Source organism: Dermacentor silvarum, chromosome 3 (assembly GCF_013339745.2).
Source record: "Dermacentor silvarum isolate Dsil-2018 chromosome 3, BIME_Dsil_1.4, whole genome shotgun sequence".
Lineage (NCBI taxonomy): Eukaryota > Metazoa > Arthropoda > Arachnida > Ixodida > Ixodidae > Dermacentor > Dermacentor silvarum.
Window position 1 is genome coordinate 136534240 of NC_051156.1, and position 22935 is coordinate 136557174.

General features: G+C 47.6%; 1 protein-coding gene across 4 annotated transcripts in view; it reads left to right on the forward strand.

Annotated features, from left to right (window-relative positions):
* LOC119445813 (pleckstrin homology domain-containing family G member 5-like) overlaps positions 1-22935 on the forward strand; it is a 676589-nt gene that overhangs the window by 339280 nt on the left and 314374 nt on the right. For all 4 annotated transcript variants that reach the window (XM_037710104.2, XM_037710105.2, XM_037710106.2 and 1 more), the window contains one exon: positions 3982-4147. In XM_037710104.2, the coding sequence (XP_037566032.1) occupies positions 3982-4147 (166 nt within the window). The remainder of the gene's footprint in view (positions 1-3981; positions 4148-22935) is intronic.

Here is a 22935-nt window from a genome sequence, read left to right on the forward strand (position 1 = left end):
GTGTAAGCAACAACAAAACGATGTGACAAATAGTCAATCACTATACGGGAGTGCAAGAATACCTGTTTAAAGATTGTTTTTCCTTCAGAGTACACAGTGAGCAGCAGCAAATACCTATTTAAGTACCACGTGGTCCGCCTCTTCGCTACCTCACCGCAGGCTATATGCATTAATGCGCGCGTGTCTGCGTTCTCTGCAGTCGTGTGCTCGGCCCAGCCACAAAAACAGCTGGCTTAGGTGCCGTCGTTATCTTATCACGGTGCCTCGCAGTCTGTGCGGACGACCTTGGCGACCTATACGCTAATGCTTACACCGGAGATAACCGCGTTAACGGTACTCCGTGACACAGTTTCGTGCGCGTGGCTGCTGAGCCGAGAATCCTGAGTGCAAAAGGGTGTCCCCTCGGAGACAAGAAGACGCACGTGAAGACAGAATGCAATTACGTCACCCGATTTGACTGCAGTATAGCGATAGCATGCGGAGAGCGCGTTGCAGCTGTGGCGTCGTTGGTGATCTGGGTCCGGCAGCGGGCTCACTTTGAAGCGACGTTTACCTCACTACATGGAGGCATCCCATTTTAAGCTCCATAGTGAGCCATACTGCGCCCCACCACCCTGACCATTTCTCCCAAGTACGCGTAGTCCTTGAGCCATCACTTAAATATATAATTCTCCCGCTTTCTGTCCAACGGTGAGACAAGATAGCCCCGCCAGCTGAAAGCACCGGGAATTTGTGGCTGTGTACTCAACAACGCAGAACTTATTGAGCAAGTAACTCGCTTCATAACGGCTTGAGGTTTGCCTCGTTGGAGAGGAAGAGTCCTCTGTAAACCGGTCCGAAGACGATAACCCAGACCGCTGCATGGTTGTCATTTAATTCCTTGACCTTTGCGGAATAGTATATTTCTCTTTGCTATTTAGGATTTTGGGCAACACACAGCATTTACTGTGCCTATAGAGGTCGCATGCCAGTAACGAGAGATATCTAAGTTAGTTTATTAAGGCGAAAGCCTTAAGTAGCTCATGGGTCGAAAAATCTGATGTCCCGCGTTATGGGACCAAAATTCAGTGGCACCAAAATTGTTGGGATGCAAAACCACGACCATTGGTGGGAGTCGAACCCTCGACCTTTGGTGGGACCAAAATTCAATGGCACCAAAATTGATGGGAGGCATAACCACGACCATTGGTGGGAGTCGAACCCTTGACCTTTGGTGGGACCAAAATTCAATGGCACCAAAACTGATGGGAGGCATAACCACGACCATTGGTGGGAGTCGAACCCTCGACCTTTCGTGGGACCAAAATTCAATGGCACCAAAATTGATGGGAGGCAAAACCACGACCATTGGTGGGAGTCGAACCCCCGACCTTTGGTGGGACCAAAATTCCATGGCACCGAAATTGATGGGAGGCAAAACCACGACCATTGGTGGGAGTCGAACCCCCGACCTTTGGTGGGACCAAAATTCCATGGCACCAAAATTGATGGGAGGCAAAACCACGACCATTGGTAGGAGTCGAACCCTCGACCTTTGGTGGGACCAAAATTCAATGGCACCAAAATTGATGGGAGGCAGAACCACGACCATTGGTGGGAGTCGAACCCTCGACCTTTGGTGGGACCAAAATTCAATGGCACCAAAATTGATGGGAGGCAAAACCACGACCATTGGTGGGAGTCGAACCCCCGACCTTTGGTGGGACCAAAATTCCATGGCACCAAAATTGATGGGAGGCAAAACCACGACCATTGGTGGGAGTCGAACCCTTGACCTTTGGTGGGACCAAAATTCAATGGCACCAAAATTGATGTGAGGCAAAACCACGACCATTGGTGGGAGTCGGACCCTCGACCTTTGGTGGGACCAAAATTCCATGGCACCAAAATTGATGGGAGGCAAAACCACGACCATTGGTGGGAGTCGAACCCTCGACCTTTGGTGGGACCAAAATTCCATGGCACCAAAATTGATGGGAGGCACAACCACGACCATTGGTGGGAGTCGAACCCTCGACCTTTGGTGGGACCAAAATTCCATGGCACCAAAATTGATGGGAGGCAAATCCACGACCATTGGTGGGAGTCGAACCATCGACCTTTGGTGGGACTAAAATTCTATGGCACCGAAATTGATGGGAGGCAAAACAACGACCATTGGTGGGAGTCGAACCCTCGACCTTTGGTGGGAGCGAAATTCAATGGCACCAAAATTTATTGGACGCAATACCACGACCATTGGTGGCACGAAAATTCAATGGCACCAGAATTGATGGGAGGCAGAAGCACGACCATTGGTAGGAGTCGAACCCTCGACCTTTGGTGGGACCAAAATTCAATGGCACCAAAATTGATGGGAGGCAAAACCACGACCATTGGTGGGAGTCGAACCCTCGACCTTTGGTGGGACCAAAATTCCATGGCACCAAAATTTATGGGAGGCAGAAACCACGACCATTGGTGGGAGTCGAACCCTCGACCTTTGGTGGGACCAAAATTCCATGGCAACAAAATTGATGGGAGGCAAAACCACGACCATTGGTGGGAGTCGAACCCTCGACCTTTGGTGGGACTAAAATTCCATGGCACCAAAATTGATGGGACGCAATACCACGACCATTGGTGGCACCAAAATTCAATGGCACCAAAATTGATGGGAGGCAGAAGCACGACCATTGGTAGGAGTCGAACCCTCGACCTTTGGTGGGACCAAAATTCAATGGCACCAAAATTGATGGGAGGCAAAACCACGACCATTGGTGGGAGTCGAACCCTCGACCTTTGGTGGGCCCAAATTCCATGGCACCGGAAATTGATGGGAGGCAAACTAAGGACCATTAGTTGGTAGTCGACCAACCTCGACCTTTGGTTGGACCGAAATTCAATGACACCGAACTTGATGGGAGGCAAACCACGACACATTAGTGGCTTCGAAGCCCTCGAACTTTCGTGGGACCAAAATTTCCGATGGCCACCCAAAATGATGGGAGGCATCAACCACGACCATTGGGGGAGTCGTAACCCTCGACCTTTGGTGGGACCAAAATCAATGACACCAAAAATTGATGGGAGGCCAAACCACGACCATTGTTGGGAGTTCGACACCCCTCTACCATTTGGTGGGACCAAAATTTCAATGGCACCAAAATGAATGGGGAGGCACAACCTACGCCCATTGGTGGGAGTCGAACCCTCGACCTTTGTGGACCAAATTCCCATGGCACCAAATTGATGGAGGCAAAACACGACCATGGGTGGGATTCGGAACCCTCGACTTTGGTGGAACCAAAATTCAATGGCACAAAAATGATGGGAGGCAAAACCACGAACATTGGTGGGAGTTTCGAGCCTCGACCTTTGGGGGACCAAAATCAATGGCCACCAAATTGAGGGAGGCAAAACGCCGAAATTGGGGGGACCAAAACTCCATGGACACCTAAAATTGACAGGCCGCCCACTGATTGGTCGAAACCACGACCATTGGGACCAAGACAGTCTTGTTTGTCTTGTTGTCGGTATTTAATAAAATACGGGGTTACGTGCCAAATCACTTTGAGTCTGAGGACGCCAGTAGTGGGATCCAGAAATTGAACCACCTTGGGTCTGTGACGTGCCATAAACCTAGGCACACAGTGTTTTCACCATTTTCGCCCCCATCGAAATGCGGCCGCCTCGCGGCCCGGGTTTCGATCCCGCGACCTCGATTGCTCAGCAGCCCAACATCATAGCCACTGAGCAACCACGACGGGTCTGTCTGTCTGCATTGTATGTCTTGTCCGCCTGTCTGTCTTGTCCGTCTGTCATGTCCGCCTGTCTTGTCCGTCTGTCCATCAGCGACACTATCCTGAGTATTTGTGTTCTATATTTGCTCACTCAGCAGCAACGCCTTTGGATCACCTTAAGCGAAGCAATAATCGTTTATTTATTTTTGACTGCACCATTTCGACACTATACCCTTTGCCTTTGTCTCTCCGTTCGCAGAGCCCGAAGGCGCACCTTCCCATTCTTCGCCAGCCGACTCGCAGCGACCGCACCGCGGCAGCCTGACCGCCGCACAGTCGGTGCCCTTCGGCATCAGCGAACTGGGCAACGATGATTCCTCGCCCGACGAAAAGAAAGACGTCTACGCAAGGTTCTTCGCCAGAAAGTGAGCACCGGTGTTCGTTTCTCTCGTAGGCTTACACTTTACTAGCTGTCTATACTCGCGCGCAACGTTCTGCGGCAACGAAGGGAAAGCTACATGGGCGGAGCTTCTGCACGGGTGTTACTGCGCCAAGTAGTCCGGCAGCAATTGGCGGCGCTTTTAGTTTCTTGGAACAGATACTTAAGGGGAGGGGAGGTGGCGCAGCCCTCTCTACGGTCGCTGTTGCTCTAGCTCTCTGCGCAATGTTACTTTCATGACGGGATTCCTGGAGCACACTTCGGGGCCAACTTTTCTGGAACAGTACCTGCATACCCACTGCACCAAATTACACAACACAACACTTTCACATTTGCCCGCTGCGCTCAGTAATCAATGATATATTAATTTATCAATCAATCAGTCACTCAATCAATCAATAATTAATTCGTTCGTTCGTTCAATTCACATCTATTCACCGCTAAGTGCGACACTAATTCATGTGGTCTGAGGTTTCCTTACTTCTTTTATTCATACATCTAATAATTCATTCGCAAGTCCACGCACTCATTCGTTACTCCAAAGCATGCCGCTTGCGGGCAAGCAGCTGTTTGCAACGTGGCGGCTTCCTAGCAAGTTCGCTGTGGCAACAGCGGCACTGACAGGGAAACGAAATATGCAGACAAGAAAGAGTTGGAGAGAAAGCAGTGACTAACGTTTGCTGGCCTCGGCGAAGAGCGAAGGCACCCGCCACACTCGCGCAATCCCTGGTGTCCGTTAAACGAGGCGCAGTCTCTCTATACGACAGACGTATATAGGAACGGCAACTGGCGCGCGCGAACGACGTTGTGAGAGCAGCTCGCGTTGTCGGCCGGAACCCAGCAGACCGATTTATGAGCCATTGTGGCACTCGCGCCACTTCCTAACGCGTCCCCTCATCTCTTCACCTCCTGTACACGACGCAGCCTCCCACCTCCACCCCCATAATGATCGCTCCCTTATTCAAGTTGGCAGGAAACAAAAAGAACAAACAAACAAACAAACAAACAAACAAACAAACAAATGGATGGAAAGGGAGGAAAACGCAGTGGAACGGGCACATTCTCTCGTATGGTGTCCCGGATGACTGCCTCCCTCTCTGACGCTTTTATTTGTCGCTTAGAGCGCCTCCTCGTCGTCAGGACGAAATATGTCCTAGCACGTCTCGTTGCGAGACTTGTGGCCGCCGATTTCCTGGCGCATCGTCAGTCTCGGTTGAAAACGCTTCTCTTCTGCGTTTGCTTCTTCTCGTTTGAGAACACTTCGTTACCGTCGGCAGCGCGTCGGTCTTAAAACGGGAAGCGATGCTTGCAGCCTTTGGCAGCGACTATATATGCGCCGTTTCGTTTCGAGAGCATCGGTGGAAATGCGCAAGTAAAAACGGTGGAAGCAGAAGGCCTGCCGACAAAACGGTTTTAGAAGACCTCCAGGCGGAGCAAGGTAGTCATTTGAAAAGCACCGAGACGCGAGGTTCGGCTCTGTGGTTGCTTGCTGTTACAATGTAATGTTGCGCAAAGAAAGTTGAGATATCCCCAGATGATGCATTGGCATCCATGGTACTGGATTTTGCATTAAAAATGAAATGAAGGCAGCTGGGCAGCCTGGTGGTATGGATTCAGTAGCTATAGCTTTAGAAGTGGCTGAAATATGCGGTGCCACGGTGTCAAGGGAGTAATGCTTTAATACGGTGAATGGTGTAGACAACAGGGCAAATGATACGAACGGGACCGGTACGTTGGTTATCAACTGATTTTCATTCGGAGTCGTACAGTATTTGAGACAGATGACACAAAACTTGATAGTTTATTGTCAGGGCATCAGTACTATTTGTTGGTGTCATTTGTTGCGTTGAACATAAACCAACTAGCCCATGCTTAAAACACTCGTGCAGTAATGCTTAGAACGAACTGATAAAAGTGTGAACGTTGAGCGCATTGCGCAACTGTAGGGGAAAAATAATAACGTCAAGTTCTCCAAATGTGCTAAATTGGGAGCGGCTTCCCTACACGTGAGTAAGAATACACAGTCTATGTGGTCACAGAGTCCGGTAGTATAGAGTTTAGGAAGTGCAGCAATACTCTGTGTTGACCTTCCTCACTCATTCGCGGCCAAAATCTTACCCCCCCCCCCCCCCCCCCCCGTATATCACCTCCACCTAACATGTTTGAGACACTTAAAAGGTAAATTACCGGGTAGATATTAATTGGTGCATTCATATCAGGAGCCCCATCGTTAAGAGCAATCTCCATGTTGGCATCAAAGGATAAACCCTCTCGCGTTCCATCACCTTCTCACTCAGTAGCCTGGGCATCCTTTTCACAACAGCGCCTTTCCATATCGCCTCTCCGCTATACCTTTCGCCTGCCCTACTCTTATCATGGTTCATTCCGCCAGCAACAGCGTGAATACTAACTTTTCTAGCGTTTAGTGACTGTCCGTTGGGAACTTCACATCATGGAATATACGAGATTATTTCCCTATACGGTGCGTTATAACGGTGGGCTACGAAGGCTTCGTAGCTCTCTCTGGCTCATAGCGGGAGCTGTACTGAGTAAAACAAACAAAACGTCGCTATGAAGATGGATGCGGTGTCGGCAGGCTTTGACATGCTGTCACGCATAAAGGATAGAGCGGTGGAGCCCATAATTCCCACTGCGAGCATGACGCATACCTATATCCACTGCGGCTTGGGTGGGCCCAATGCCACCAGTGCGCATCTGCACCCTTGGCCGCCCTTTGAGATACGTTATACAGGTAGATAATACCGACATTAGAACTATACTGGATGTTTTATCCTGGAGACCAGAATGATTAAAGGCCGTTGGTTCATTTTTTAAAATTTCCATTCTTGTGTGCGAACCTTTGGAATACACCGCAATAACAAATAGCTGACAGCCATTTCTGCGGACGTCAATGTTTGTCCCATCACACTTGATGAACGATCCTTGGTCACTGGTCCAGACCATGTTCAGTACAACAGTCCTTAAACGCGTTGCTCCGCTATTAGAGGACATGTGGACTGTTTTGACAGACTCCCAAGAGTTCATGACGTGATTTGTAGTCCAAATTCGCTGTTCTTAAGAGTTATAACGTACTGCATTTGTTTATGTGAACACTATTTCTACCCTTTTTTTTATTCTCGTCTCTCCGTCTGTCACCTTCCACTCACTTTAACCCTTTCCGAAGCACATGGTGGCCAGCCGATATTTACACTGGTTAATATCTCCGTGTTTCCCTCGCTTCCTCCTCCTCTGTGTCATTGGCATTGAAGAGAGTCAAATGACAATCAGAAACGCACACCTACTTCTTGCTTTATTTTCTTACTCTTTCTTATTTCTTGCTGTTTTCTTTATTCAGTGTCCCCTTTCTTGGAGTTGTCGATTGCTTCGCCGTCGCTCGGTGATTTGCTGGCCTGCCGGTTAGTTCAGTTGGTAGAGCGACCGTCCCGGAAAGGCTTGCTTTGGTCAGTCCCCGGATTTGAACAATCTTCTTAAAATGCCAAGCTGTCTTTCTTAGATACCCGTATTGGGTTTTCTTTGTTGCTTCGTGCTATAAATTGGGTAAAATACAACTTGTCCTCTCGCGTAATTTTTACAGCGAAGCTGTTATAGGCTAGGTTCCAGGAGATCGCGTCCGACAACGGAAGTAGATATATCAACAATTTCAGACGCGTCACAATGGCGGCGTTTTTAAACTTAGGGATCGTAAAACAATTTCAGCCGCTGTTATAGGCTAGATTCCAATACAATACGTCCGGCAACAGACCGGAAGTAGACGCGTGCCACCTTGTGGCGTCATATGAAAACGTCTGGTTGGCGGCGTTTTTAAACTTTGGGATCGTAAAACAATTTCAGACGCGTCGCGCCACCTTGTGGCGTCGTACGAAAACGTCGGGATGGCGGCGTTTTTAAACGTCGGGATCGTGAAAAAATTTTAGATGCGTCGCGCCACCTTGTCGCGTCGTATGAAAACATCGAGATGGCGGCGTCGTACGAATACGTCTGGATGGCGGCGGTTTTAAACTTCGGGATCGTAAAACAACTTCAGACGCGTTACGCTACCTTGCGGCGTCGTATGAAAACGTCGGAATGGCGGCGTTCTTACCACCTTGTGGCGTCATATGAAAACGATGAGATAGCGGCGTTTTTAAACTTCGGGAGTGTACATCAATTTGAGATTGTCGCGCCACCTTGTGGCGTCGTATGAAAACGTCGGGATGGCGGCGTTTTAAACTTCGGGATTGTAAAACAACTTCAGACGCGTTGCGCCACCTTGTGGCATCGTATGGAAACGTCGAGATGGCGGCGTTTTTAAACTTGGGGATCGGAAAACAATTTCAGAAGCGTCGCGCCACCTTGTTACGTCGTATGACAATGTCAGGATGGCGGCCTTTTTAAAGTTCGGGACCGCAAAAGACGTGTGCACCACACCGCTCTTTTCGCAGGAACTTATGTCTGCTTCTTCATTACGTGACGTAGCTTACCCTGGCGGCCATGTGCATGCGAACCGTCCATGTGACCCCGATCCCGCAAACTTTGAACGCTTCAGCGGAGCAACGGTCAATCACCGCATACACAGCTTCGCTCGTCATCCAGCTTCATGGAGTGGAATGGCGCTGATTTTTTTTACTTGCGATAGCAGATTACGCTTAGCGCTTGCACAGGTGCGCGCCATGTTGCCTGAAGCCTTTTGGGTGTGTCAAATGTCTAATCTTGCAAAAAAAAAGAAAACTAGAGGAAAAAGCAAAGAAACGGGCAAAATGAAATATGAGTGTGCACCGAAGTCGAGAACGGTAACAGCCGGCATTAACAGAGTGCTTCCTATAGAAGTGTCGCGACGCAGAAAACAAGCAGTCTTCACCAAGGGTATCTGCGCCTTGCAAGCGCAGTTCGTCTGTGTATGTACTGCATCTGGAGCAGCGGTTGCTGAGCTAGGGCAGCTACTTCATCAGCGGCACCGCGCGCTACTGAAACCTCAACTTGTCGTCTCAAGTCCTTTCAGTCGTAGTTTCATGAGAATAGCCTTTACTTTATTTATTTTAATTTCTGAAAAGATGAATCATGTTCGCAGTGTCTTTTTTGCAGGACAGCGCAAAGGCGAATTGGAAAAATTGCCGCCGCGATTATTCTGTCAGCGCCCGTCGTGTGTAATGTGTCTCTTTGTCCCTGTGTTTCTTAGCGCTGCTTTCCCAACCGTCCATTCTGTCTCTCGCTGATCATTCAATCTCGCGCCGCGTGGCAGCGGCCGTTCCCCAATTCCTGACGGCTTTTCAGCGGAGTGCGCTAGGTCCATCTAAATAGGTCGCGAAGCTTGGAACTAAAAACCTGTCAATACCTATTGCCAGAGATATCAGTTAATGGTGCACGATTGAAGCGCGACTAGGTAGGGGGGGGGGGGGGGGCGATCAAACACTGAAGCTAGAAAACCTACGTGAAATAACCACAATCTTCCAATATTTTGAATCAAAATACTTTCATACGAGTAAATATTCCAGTTTCAAATACTTTTGCTCTACTGAAAGAACAAATGTTATATTGTTTCTACTTCACAATTTATTATTTCGTTTTTGGTGACCCCTACCAACCAGCGATTCTGGCGCAAGACTTGGCAAGACTGTGCTAGCCAGTTATTATTGCGGAATGGCGTTGCTCACTTCAACGCTGCGGTTTCGTCCCAGCTTTTTATTTCCTTGCGTGTTTGTTCAAAGTGTGGCACGCGCTCTTCACTTCAAATTTTGCGTGACCTTGCGCACGGCATTCGTTGGCGAAAGGTCTGAGCGCAGGCTTTTTGTTATCGTGCAAGTTCACGCTGCGGCATCCGACGCGCAGTGTCTCGTCGTGACGATAAATGCAGAACGCCCCGGGAAGAAACGTCGCGCTATGTTAGTAAGTATAATTTTCTCTAAATGATAATGTGGGGCAATGTTGTCTTGTCTGATAACTTTTGGATATGAATACTTGGTGTCGCAAGGAATTGCGAATGATTCTGTGAAAAGGTTTCGCATATGTTGCTATACATTACGACTGTGTGCTGGCCACAGTAATTCTCATCCATTGAAACATATGTTTTGTTTTGTCAATTATATTGGTTGCCTTATTCTAGACGAATGAAAGAGATGTTGGTTTTGAAACCGCTTTGACACTTTAGTTAATTATTTCCATCCTATTCGCTCACTTTCCTAAGGAACCTACTGGAGCCATTGCCGTCAATCAACAGCTTAATTATGTTCAAATTAAGACATACGCCACTCCAGCTGAGGCGAGCCGCATGCTCGCCTCAGCCTCAAAGGAAAAATAACTGCTGGCGCAGCGGTCGATATACCGGACGCTAAAAAAAAAAAAAAAAAAAAAAAAAAAAAAAAAAAGTTCAAAGATTCGCTCAAAGCAGCATATAAGATCTTGACGCCACTGCAATTTCCGGTTTGACGTCATTTTTTTTATTGCTGTTAGTTGTTCCCCCGATACGTAGGTGGCGACGGCTGCAACGAGCCGCCATTTTATTGACATGTGGGCTTCTATGGAAGCTTCGCTACCAGTTTTTACGTATACCCTGGAGTGCGCGCAAGGCCCGATATATCCCGCTCTCCAAGGCAGCCGTGCAAATGTCAAAGGAGCATGCACGTTGGAAACAAACGATAACGAAACCGCGGAATTAGTTATCTGTGATACATTATCCCTGAACTCCTTCTTTATTCTTCTTATCTTTCAGTCGCCGCTCGTCCGGTATCCGGTGGAATTCTTGCCACGTGCACTTATAGCTGACAGCGCATGCAGCACACGAGTGATAGCCGTTTCTCAACTGATACCCCGCGACATTTTCTGATAACGAAATGGGCAGAAAAGTAGAACGGATGTCCAGGCGCGTTTTGGTTCATATATATATATATATATATATAATATGTATATATATAGCTGCGTTTCTCGATCCGTTGCACGCGCGTCAGGTCGTGGTTAAACCTTCCGCAACACGGATAAACTATAGAACAGGGCCTTGACCGCGAGAGTGATTTTAGCGAAGCTGCCGATAATGCGAGTGCCTGCCTGATTAAGCGAGAACGAAGACAGCGGGCCCGAGCTGGGATCACGGGGCGAGAATTTACGACCACGATGCTGCGCTTTTCCGTTTCGACGTGCCGAAACGAAAGGGGAAATTCCGCGTGAAATAACGTTCTTCGTGTCCGGCAAATAATGCGGTCGCTTTCTTTAATAACTTCGTTTCTTTATTGATCTGCTTCGTAAGGCCCCTACCGCCCTTGTACGCCTCTCCCTCCCCATCAGCTCCCCATCCTCTCTCCCGCTACCACGCCAAGTTCCGGCTTGCACAACCACGTCGGCCCGTCCCAGGCCTTAAAGCTCAAGTTTGGCCCTCTGACTATTATAGGGACATCCGGGGCTAGCAGGTGCTTGCACAACGCGGGGCGACGTGTTCTGTTCATAAAGGTGGTGGCACATTTTCTCTAGGCTTTTTATTATTGTTATTATTTTCTTTTTCGTCGTGTTTGTGTTCGTGATGCGTCGGAGACGGGCGAGAAAATATGGCGTCTCCCTGGAAGGCACCGCGACGGGCCAGCACCGAAGATGTCTCGCACTTTGTATCTTTCGCAAGCGTCACTAATCGCAGCTATATATAGAGAAGCTCGGTGGGTGTAATATAAGCATAGGGCAAGAGGGGGAAACAGTGTGTATATATATATCAAATCACGTGAGACATCCCTTTGTTCGACCCACTCGAGCGAAATCCCCGCAGACGCAATTTAGTCTGACGAAACGGCGTTCGCGCCGTGTTTTTGTGTTTCACACCGTCGCGATGGAAGAGGAGCCGTAATGTATACTTACACGGTAAAGTGAGGGATAAAAACACTTCGCTCCATCCGCACTTGTAGACACGCGCAGGCAACGCACAGATACGCATTTCGCAACTATATATATAAAGACCTGCGAATCACCGAGCCTATAGCCTCTGGCTTTGATTCTTTTCCCGGGCGTTTTTGAGTCTCCTATACTTTGTTTCGACCAGGGACAACACTTACCGACTGGTGTTTTGTTCGTATTCTGTACACAAAGTCTCGCTTGCACTTATTCTCACGGGGCAGTACATGCACCGTCGAAGCGGTTTCTTGCTTTAACGCATTAGTGGTGGCGGCTTTCCTGCATCGCGGCACCCAGCAGCTTTTGCATGTTTCCTTTCTTCTTTAGATAGATTTCTCTGTTTTTTTTTTTCGCTGTCCAGTCCCCCGGCGCGCGCCTCTTGTGGAGCTAAATTATTGCCGCAGGAAGATTAACGATCTCGAGACGGGAGAACGTTGCGCCCGGCTAATGACCGGTTTCGCTTGCCTGCGTGTCTCCATTCTCTCTATACTTTGTCGATTGGATTCAAAAATCGTCGCTATTTTCTTTTTCTTCTTTTTACTGCCCTTCACTCTATACATAGGTAAAGATTCTATGCAAACGAAGTTTGACATATTTAGTCGCTGAATAGGAATAAAACGGAGAAGAGCTTCGGGCACTGTGTTTACTTCGCGTTACTTTGTCAGCTGCGGTGTATTTTTATACTCGCTTCCATAGAAGATTGCAGGCTCGATACTTGATGGTTTGAAAAGAGAGAAAGAGAGAGTAAAATACAGAAATAATATGTATAGAAGGACGCAACAGAACGCTGCATGTCACTGACGTTGTGCTCGACGAGAGACCGAGCAAGCAGCAGCGGCCACCAAGGCCGCCAGGCGCGCGCAGCAGCTAAGCCCAGTGGGGGTGAGAGTGACGTGGCGTCGCAGCGATGCCCTCTCCCCTCACGCAGCACCTAGCGCGCTAACGGTCAGCAGTTTACCCTTTCGCCCGCTCTGCTTCGTCTAGGCGCCCTCGTGACGTGGCGTCGCAGCCAATGGGACTTTAGGGGCCGTTTCGCTGCTAAGAAAACAGACGCCGGCTTTTTCATCCAGTGGGCCATTTGACGCTTTCGCATCAAAATTAAAATTAACGCTCTAGTGTGCACTTTTGGACATCACTTCTGTTTTCTGCGCGTGGCTGCGCAAATATTCTAGTGTTCACGTTTGAAAGGCTTGGTTCTCGCCCAGCACGAGACTCATGCTTACACGTAAGCTCTTCGCAGAGCGGATGCAATTTTTTTTTCTGGTGGTACGTTTCGGTAAGTATACTTGTTGCTGGTGGAAGGGGGGGGGTGCAGTTGTAACTAGGCCAACAGTTCCACCTTAGCTTGATTTGAAGTCTGCCCTGTGTTCTGGGCTGTAACTACAGAAGCCAGCCGTGAGTGAGGCCGGCGTTCGATGAACGATGCTGTGCACATTTCGATAGGAAAGATTTGTAATATACGGAATTATGGGAGGCCGTAAGAGAGCACCTAACTTTTTCTTCGTATGTATAAAAACAGCCTTCACCAGCGAACGAACGAACGAACGAACGAACGAACGAACGAACGAACGAACGAACGAACGAACGAACGAACGAACGAACGAACGAACGAACGAACGAACGAACGAACGAACGAACGAACGACGAACGAACGAACGAACGAACGAACGAACGAACGAACGAACGAACGAACGAACGAACGAACGAACGAACGAACGAACGAACGAACGAACGAACGAACGAACGAACGAACGAACGAACGAACGAACGAACGAACGAACGAACGAACGAACGAACGAACGAACGAACGAACGAACGAACCACGAAACGAACGAACGAACGACACGACACGGAACGAAACGATACGAACCGATACGAAACGACCGAACGAACGACCACGAACCGACCCCGAAACGAACGAACGAACGGAACGAACGAACGAACGAACGAACGAACGAACCGAACGAACGAACGAACGCACAACGAAACGAACGAAGAACGAACGATCTAACGAACGAACGACCACGAACGAACGAACCGAACGAACGAACGAACGAACGAACGAACGAACGCACCGAACGAACGAACGAACGAAACGACGAACGACGCAACGAACGAACGACGAACGACCGAACGAACGACGAACGAACGAACGAACGATACGAAACGGAACGAACGAACGAACGAACGACCGAACAGAACGGAACGAACGAACGAAACGAACGAACGAAACGACCGAACGAAACGAACGAACGAACGAACGAACGAACGACCGAACGAAACGAACGAACGAACGAACGAACGAACGAACGAACGAACGAACGAACGAACGAACGAACGAACGAACGAACGAACGAACGAACGAACGAACGAACGAACGAACGAACGAACGAACGAACGAACGAACGAACGAACGAACGAACGAACGAACGAACGAACGAACGAACGAACGAACGAACGAACGAACGAACGAACGAACGAACGAACGAACGAACGAACGAACGAACGAACGAACGAACGAACGAACGAACGAACGAACGAACGAACGAACGAACGAACGAACGAACGAACGAACGAACGAACGAACGAACGAACGAACGAACGAACGAACGAACGAACGAACGAACGAACGAACGAACGAACGAACGAACGAACGAACGAACGAACGAACGAACGAACGAACGAACGAACGAACGAACGAACGAACGAACGAACGAACGAACGAACGAACGAAGCGTATACATTACTTTAGTCGTTTTTGTGCTTTTGTCATGAATGTACGAGTATATGTGTGTGTGTTTGGGTGTTTGCGTTTGTGTACATGCTCAGACGACGAAAGCTTACAGCCTAACCCCGACACGAGCGTAAACTTACAAGATAGTTTGCTATTGGGTTGTTGGCTGTTGCATGGCGTTCAGAGCGTTAACAGCACTAGTATGTGACTTGTGGTAAGGAATAATGAATTGCAAACCGGAAAGACGAGGTTCTTGTTGTAGATGATCATGCACGACAGCGAAGCATGTGCGAGCACGTATACTGTGTGGCGAATGAGGCATCCTATACGCTCAACATCATACCGCATTTCTTTGCCAAAAATAAATTCTCGTGGCCACTTTGTGGTGGGACTTCTTTTTGCCGACAAAGGCCGATCATCCGCCTCGTGCTTTTGATGCCTTGAACGTTCGAGGCAAGTGAGAGCGCTGTAGTTTAAAATACTGGTTTGGTATTCTTGGTCTAGTTTACATTTACATTTGCATTGTTTAGTTCCCTGTGACTAGCTCAGGTCGACCTCTCTGCATTTCCTATCAATAAAATCTATCTATAGTTCCTTGTGCTTGTGCATACGTGTTCATGTTTATATAAAGAACGGATAGTTACAACTCTGTCTGGGGATGTCCGGCTATTATATAGCGTACTTTCCGATTTATTGATTGAAGTTGGTGAAAAAACAAGAAACGTGGTTGAAAAGTACAGTGCTCTGCAAACTACACGAGACCAATGTTACGTTATGTCAGGTAATGGAACATGTTTTGGTTGCACGCGGGCTTGCAATATAGGCACGAGTACCGGTAATTTAGCACGGCAAACATGTAAAAGTTAGGAGACGTACGGACATAAATTTGTGTGGCTGTACGTTTAAGTTTCTCTGCCCATGTTTTTTCGTTAGCTTTTTTCGCATTAGTTTGCTGGTTTTATGCGGCGACTCGCGCTAACTTACTTCTTTCTTTAGAAAGGGCTAGGGTGAGACTCCGATCGATTTACCTCATTCCATCATGGAAAGCAGACCTTCCCACGTCATCAATTAGAATGTACTGGGGAGCACTTGGTCTCTTTTTACGACCTCTTTAGGACGAGACATTCATTTGCTGCTGCCCGAACATTAGATTGGTTGCAGCACAATTCACCACGATATGTGCTAACGAAAAAAAAAAAAAGGACGAAAAAAAATTAAAGTAGCGTGCCTTCCATTCTGGTAGGCTCTTCATCGCCCAGTGGTCTTGATCGCGGTTACGAACGATCCTACAACGGCGGCCGCATTTCGATGGGGGCGAAATGCGAAAACACCCGTGTACTTAGATTTAGGTGCACGTTAAAGAACCCCAGGTGGTCCAAATTTCCGGAGTCCCCCACTACGGCGTGCCTCATAATCAGAACTGGTTTTGGCACGTAAACCCTATAATTTAATTTTTAATTTGGTATGGCTAGGTTAGTTTTGGTTAGGAATGGTGTCACAGCTGAGATAACGTGTTTTCTCGCTCTAAGTATGCTTTAAGAGCACCGGATGGTATTTGAGCTCCATGCAAGCCGTCTTTTCCCCCTGCCAGCCCCTGAATTATTATTATTATTATTATTATTATTATTAGTAGTAGTAGTAGTAGTAGTAGTAGTAGTAGTAGTAGTAGTAGTAGTAGTAGTAGTAGTAGTAGTAGTAGTAGTAGTAGTAGTAGTAGTAGTAGTAGATATGTGTCCCGGCTATTTGTGTCATATCCCGGCCATGGCGGCCGCATTTCGATGGGGCGAAATGCGAAAACACCTGTGTACTTAGATTTAGGTGCACGTTAAAGAACCCCAGGTGGTCCAAATTCCCGGAGTCCCCCACTACGGCGTGCCTCATAATCAGATAGTGGTTTTGGCACGTAAACCCTAGGTTAGTTTGGTTAGGAATGGTGTCACAGCTGAGATAACGTGTTTTCTCGCTCTAAGTATGCTTTTGGTATTTGAGCTCCATGCAAGCTCTTCCCCATCGCTGCATATGCCCTTTCATATTATTAATTATTATTATTATTATTATTATAGTAGTAGTAGTAGTAGTAGTATAGTAGTATAGTAGTAGGTAGTGTAGTAGTAGTAGTAGTAGTATATGTAGATATGTGTCCCGGCTATTTGTGTCATATCCCGGCCACGGCGGCCGCATTTCGATGGGGGCGAAATGCGAAAACACCTGTGTACTTAGATTTAGGTGCACGTTAAAGAACCCCAGGTGGTCCAAATTTCCGGAGTCCCCCACTACGGCGTGCCTCATAATCAGAACTGGTTTTGGCACGTAAACCCCTATAATTTACTTTTTAATTTGTATGGCTAGGTTAGTTTTGGTTAGGAATGGTGTCACAGCTGAGATAACGTGTTTTCTCGCTCTAAGTATGCTTTAAGAGCACCGGATGGTATTTGAGCTCCATGCAGCCGTCTTTCCCCCTGCCAGCCCCTGAATTATTATTATTATTATTTTATTATTATATTATTATTATTATTAGTAGTAGTCGTAGTAGTAGTAGTAGTAGTAGTAGTAGTAGTAGTAGTAGTAGTAGTAGTAGTAGTAGTAGTAGTATAGTAGTATATAATAGTGTCCCGGCTATTTGTGTCATATCCCGGCCACGGCGGCCGCATTTCGATGGGGGCGAAATGCGAAACACCTGTGTACTTAGATTTAGGTGCACGTTAAAGAACCCAGGTGGTCCAAATTCCGGAGTCCCCCAGTACGGATAATCAGATAGTGGTCTATAATTTAATTTTTTTTATTTATGTCATAATATACATATATATATATATATATATATATACATATTCTGCAACAAACTTTCCCTTCATCGCTGCATATGCCCTTTCAAACAATGTGAAAACAAAAGGCTTCATTATTACAGTAAAGTTCAGGTGGAGTTGTAGTAGTATACTGCCGCTAGCATATGGTTCGCTGGATGCTTCTGCTTGATCGCTATTTACAATTATTTACAGGTTCAAATATATTATGGTAATAGCACCGAAGTTTGTCCAGAACGCTTGGACGGGGCTGCGGGGCCAAGTTTTCTACCCTCCGGTGCCCCGCCCCAAGCATTTACCACCCAATTGCCACGGATGGCCCGCCGACGCACCAATCACGAATCCTGTGCCGGCGCTTCCAGCATTGCACACTATCCCCCAAACAACATACAAATAACAACCACGTTCCAAGAAAGGGGCGGGGGGTGCTCATCATGCTCTTAAGCCCAGCGCCAGCACTCAATAAAATTACGCGCATATGTAACGCAAGACCTTGTGTACCCTTCTGGGTACCTATAGTAGTAGATAGTAGTAGCTACGTTTGTCAGAAAGTGCGACAGTATCCCTATAGAATGCTGCATAGCCTTTCACGGCATTGTGAACATCCCGGCGTCACGGCCCCGCATTTCGAAGAGCAGTATCGAAACATGTGTACTTAGCTCTTTAGTGTGCACGAAAGGACCCATATTGGTCGCAAAAACTTCCTCACGCTGGCATATGCCCCTACGTCGTTTAATCAGATAGTGGCTGTGGCACGTAAAACATCCAGTGAATTATACATTGTGTATTATGTGTCACAGCTAAGATATTATCAATAGTAGTATCTTAACATATTCTGCAACAACTTCCCTTCAGATTGCATATGCCCTTTCAAACAATGTGAAAACAAAAGGCTTCATTATTACCTTCTGGAGTACTCACCTAACTGGTTGAATAGTTATGGTGTCCCGCTGTTGAGCACGAGGACGCAGGTTCGGAGCCTGAATGAAACATCTGCGGTCCGACGGACACAGAAAGCAAAATGTGGTTAGGTCTAATCCGTAAGCTAGTTATACTACGGCATCCCTCATACACCACAGGAGCTATCTATCTGTCTGTCTGTATCTCAACCAATCAGACACAAATCAATAAAGCAATTGATTGATCGATCAATTCTGAAATTATTAAAATTTTGACATATCTTCGATCGCCATGAGAGCCTCCCGATTTCGCTCAAGTTTCTCGCTTAAGCCCTGTGAACCCCGATCGCCACTAGAAGCAAACGGGTCGGTCACTTCAGGCAAGTGTTCGCTGTCATGTCTCTCGGCCCCCTATAAATATTTTCGTATCGACCGCCACCACCGCCCATTGTGGACACCGGTGACAACCGCAAAGAGATGCCCGCGATGTGGGGCATCTGCGCTCTCTCCCATTTCCTCCTCGCCTCTTTGCGTGATCGCGCACGAGACAGGAGGGGGAGATCAGAAATCGATCGCTTCCATCTCCCACTTCACCCCCTTTGGGGCCAAGATCGGTTCTCAATTTCGTAAGTGAGTCGGCGACGTGCGGCACACTGGGGCGGCAGGCCACCGTTGCCGAGGCGCGGGCGACAGCATCAGGCTGCGTCCTAATTGCATCAGCACGAGCACTCAAACCGCGGGACCCTTCCGTTCGTCGCGCGGTTTCTCGGGCGCGGAGTTAGCCTAATTAATGGCGCTTTCCGATTCGCCGCCCCATTCACTACTTAACTTCGCAATGACCACTCTCGGATTAGGATGCGCGCATCTTGTGCGACGACGCCCGCCTTTGACACATGTGTGTCTGTGCGTCTGCGTGCACACACGGCTGCGGTAGCTCGCTGGCGATATGGTGTTGCGTTGCTGAGCACGAGGGCGCGGCTTCGATCCCGGCTGCCGCGAGGCCGTATTTTAATGGCGGCGGAATCCAGAAACACTTGCATACCGTGCAATGGATTGCACGTTAAAGGACCCCAGGTGGTGAAAATTAATCCGGAGTCCTCTCACTACTGCGCGCCTCAAGACCCAATGGGCAGTTTTTGGACGTCAAATCTCACAATTTAATTGGCTGTGGGTATGCAGAAAAAACTTTCAACAGTAAGTGTGCTGATTTGTCCCATGACTTAGGTTTGTGTCATATCATCATCATCAGCAGCAGCAGCAGCCTATATTTATGTCCACTGCAGGACGAAGGCTTCTCTCTGCGATCTCCAAATACCCCTGTTTTGCGCTAGCTGATTCCAACTTGCGCCTGCAAATTTCCAAACTTCATCACTCCACCTAGTTTTCTGCCGTCCTCAACTGCGCTTCCCTTCTCTTGGTATCCATTCTGTAACTCTAATGGTTCACCGGTTATCCATCCTACGCATTACATGGCCTGCCCAGCTCCATTTTTTCCGTTTAATGTCAATTAGAATATCGGTTATCCCCGTTTATTCTCTGATCCACACCGCTCTCTCCCTGTTTCTTAACGTTAGGCCCAAGATTTTTCGTTCCATCGTTCTTTGTGCGGTCCTTAATTTGTTCTCGAGCTTCTTTGTTAGCCTCCAAGTTTATGCCCCATATGTTAGCACCGGTAGAATGCAATGATTGTACACTTTTCTTTTCAGCGACAGTGGTGAGCTCCCAGTCAGGATTTGGCAATGCCTGCCGTATGCACACCAACCCAATTTTATTCTTCTGTAAATTATTTTCTCGTGATCAGGGTACCCTGTGAGTAATTGACCTAGATAAACGTACTCTTTTACAGACTCTAGAGGCTGACTGGCGATCCTGAATTCATGTTCCCTTGCCAGGCTATTGATCATTATCTTTGTCTTCTGCATATTCATCTTCAACCCAATTCTTACACTTTCTCGATTAAGGTCCTCAATCATTTGCTGTAATTCGTCTCCATTGTTGCTGAATAGGACAATGTCATCTGCAAACCGAAGGTTGCTGAGATATTCGCCGTTGATCCTCACTCCTAAGCCTTCCCAGTCTAAGAGCTTCAATACTTCTTCTAAGCATGCAGTGAATATCATTGGAGAGATTGTCTCCTTGCCTGACCCCTTTCTTGATAGGTAACTTTCTACTTTTCTTGTGGAGAATCAAGGTAGCTGTGGAATCCTTGTAGATGTTTGCTAAGATATTCACGTATGCCTCCTGTACTCCTTGATTCCGCAATGCATCTATGACTGCTGGTATCTCTACTGAATCAAATGCCTTTTCATAATCTATGAAAGCCATGTAGAGAGGTTGATTGTACTCCGCAGATTTCTCGATTACCTGATTTATGACATGGACATGATCCATCGTAGAATATCCCTTCCTGAAGCCAGCCTGTTCTCTTGGTTGGCTGAAGTCAAGTGTTGCCCTGATTCTGTTGGAAATTATCTTGGTGAATATTTTATACAATACTGAAAGCAAGCTAATGGGTCTATAATTCTTCAGTTCTTTAACGTCTCCCTTCTTATGGATTAGTATAATGTTGGCGTTCTTCCAGCTCTCTGGTACACATGAAGTTGTGAGGCATTGCGTATAAAGGGCCGCAAGCTTTTCAAGCATATCTCCTCCATCTTTGATTAAATCTACTGTTATTCCATCTTCTCCAGCAGCTTTTCCCCTGGTCATATCTTTCAAGGCCCTTCTAACTTCAACGTAGCTATAGCAAATCCATACGCTCGTCTGGTTGACCCGCCTGTTTTTCACATCCTCGCGTTTTCTCTCTCTCTCTCTCTCGCAACTTCAGAAATATAGACGTCGTCTGGCCAAATTTTTCGCGAAGAAAGTTTCTCAACCTTGGTGCAACGACATAAACGGCTGAATAGGCAGAGATAAGCACCCCGCCCCCTCAACGAACGATACATCAAATTCCACAATCTTTTCAAAAGCATCAATTACGAACTGTATTCTCCGCAGAGGGCTCCTTGAAGCGTGTCTCTTGAATTCTGGATACGTGGAAGACTGTCACAGAGCCAGAAAAAAAATAACACAGTGCCATTTTCCCTGCGAGCGAAATTGGCAGCGACTCTGCAAAACCCGTATTTTATTTCCACAGCGTGATGCAACTGGCAGGGTAATCGCTGAAAATGGGAGCATCTGACGGGCGCCCTCTCGGGACGGGAGGACGATGGGGGACCAGCACGTAAAGTATTGCGAGTCTGCCTACAACGAATTTCGCAGATGTGAGAACGAAAATGAGCCTGACTCTGCCCCACGCATTGCCCTATACCAGTGCTCTGTACCAGCGGGCATTCAGCCGTTACGACGAAATTTCTGATACTTCTACACATGTTATAACGTAAGCCGATTTGCGCCCTTAAAGATCCTTAACGGTGCAAATCGGTTTACACTTTAGCTTTATTCTTTAACAGGCCCTGTAATCCGTGCTTGCGACTCTTTTCAAGGCCTGCCAATGCTCGCGTATTGTTCGTCAATTGATTGCTTGACTGATTGATACAGCGACTGATTAATTGGTTCATGGGGTTTGCCGCCCCCAAACCAACAACTGGGCTATAAGAGACCCCGTAGTGGAGATACGGTTCTGGATTAATTTACGAAGCATGAGCGCTAAAAAAAAAAAAGCAGGTGGTCTGATCGCGCGCTTTGATGGCAGTGCAGCGCACATTCCAAATGATGCATGGTATCAAATGATGCATGGTATGACTGCTGGTATCTCCACTGAACCAAATGCATTTTCATGATCTATAAAAGCCACATAGAGAGGTTGATTGTGCTCCGCAGATTTCTCAATTACCTGATTGATGACATGGGTATGATCCATCGTAGAATATTCCTTCTTGAAGCCAGCCTGTTCTCTTGGTTGACTGAAGTCAAGTGTTGGCCTGATTCTATTGAAAATTGTATTGTTGAGTATGTTATACAATACTGAAAGCAAGCTAATGGGCCTATAATTCTTCAACAGCGTGAACACGATGAGCGGCGACAGAAACGGCAACGTCACTATGCACAACTGTGTCGTGCTCAGGCTAAACAGGGCGCAGCGGTTGCAGCCCAAAGCAAGCCACGCACAGTTAGGACGCCTGAAGAGGAGCGCGAACACGATGAGCGAAGGAAGCAACAGCAACGTCAGTATGCACAATGGAATCGTGCTCAGGCTCGGCAGGACCCAGTTCAAGGCTACGTCACATTGGTGTATCGGATCAAGCGATACCACAGCTTCGCTGGCCAACCACCTTCACAGCGTGTATTGGAGCCCATTGTTTCACTAATGCCGGTGTCCCTCTTGGGAGTGGCTTTTCTTTTTCCGGGACCAGTGATAGTACTAATGTCACGTACGTTACCACTAAAAATAAAGTACCAAATTTAATACTGCTACTGTCTTTGAACTCCATGCTCAGCCTGCCCCCCGCCTCCCAAATTTAAACCACCCGCA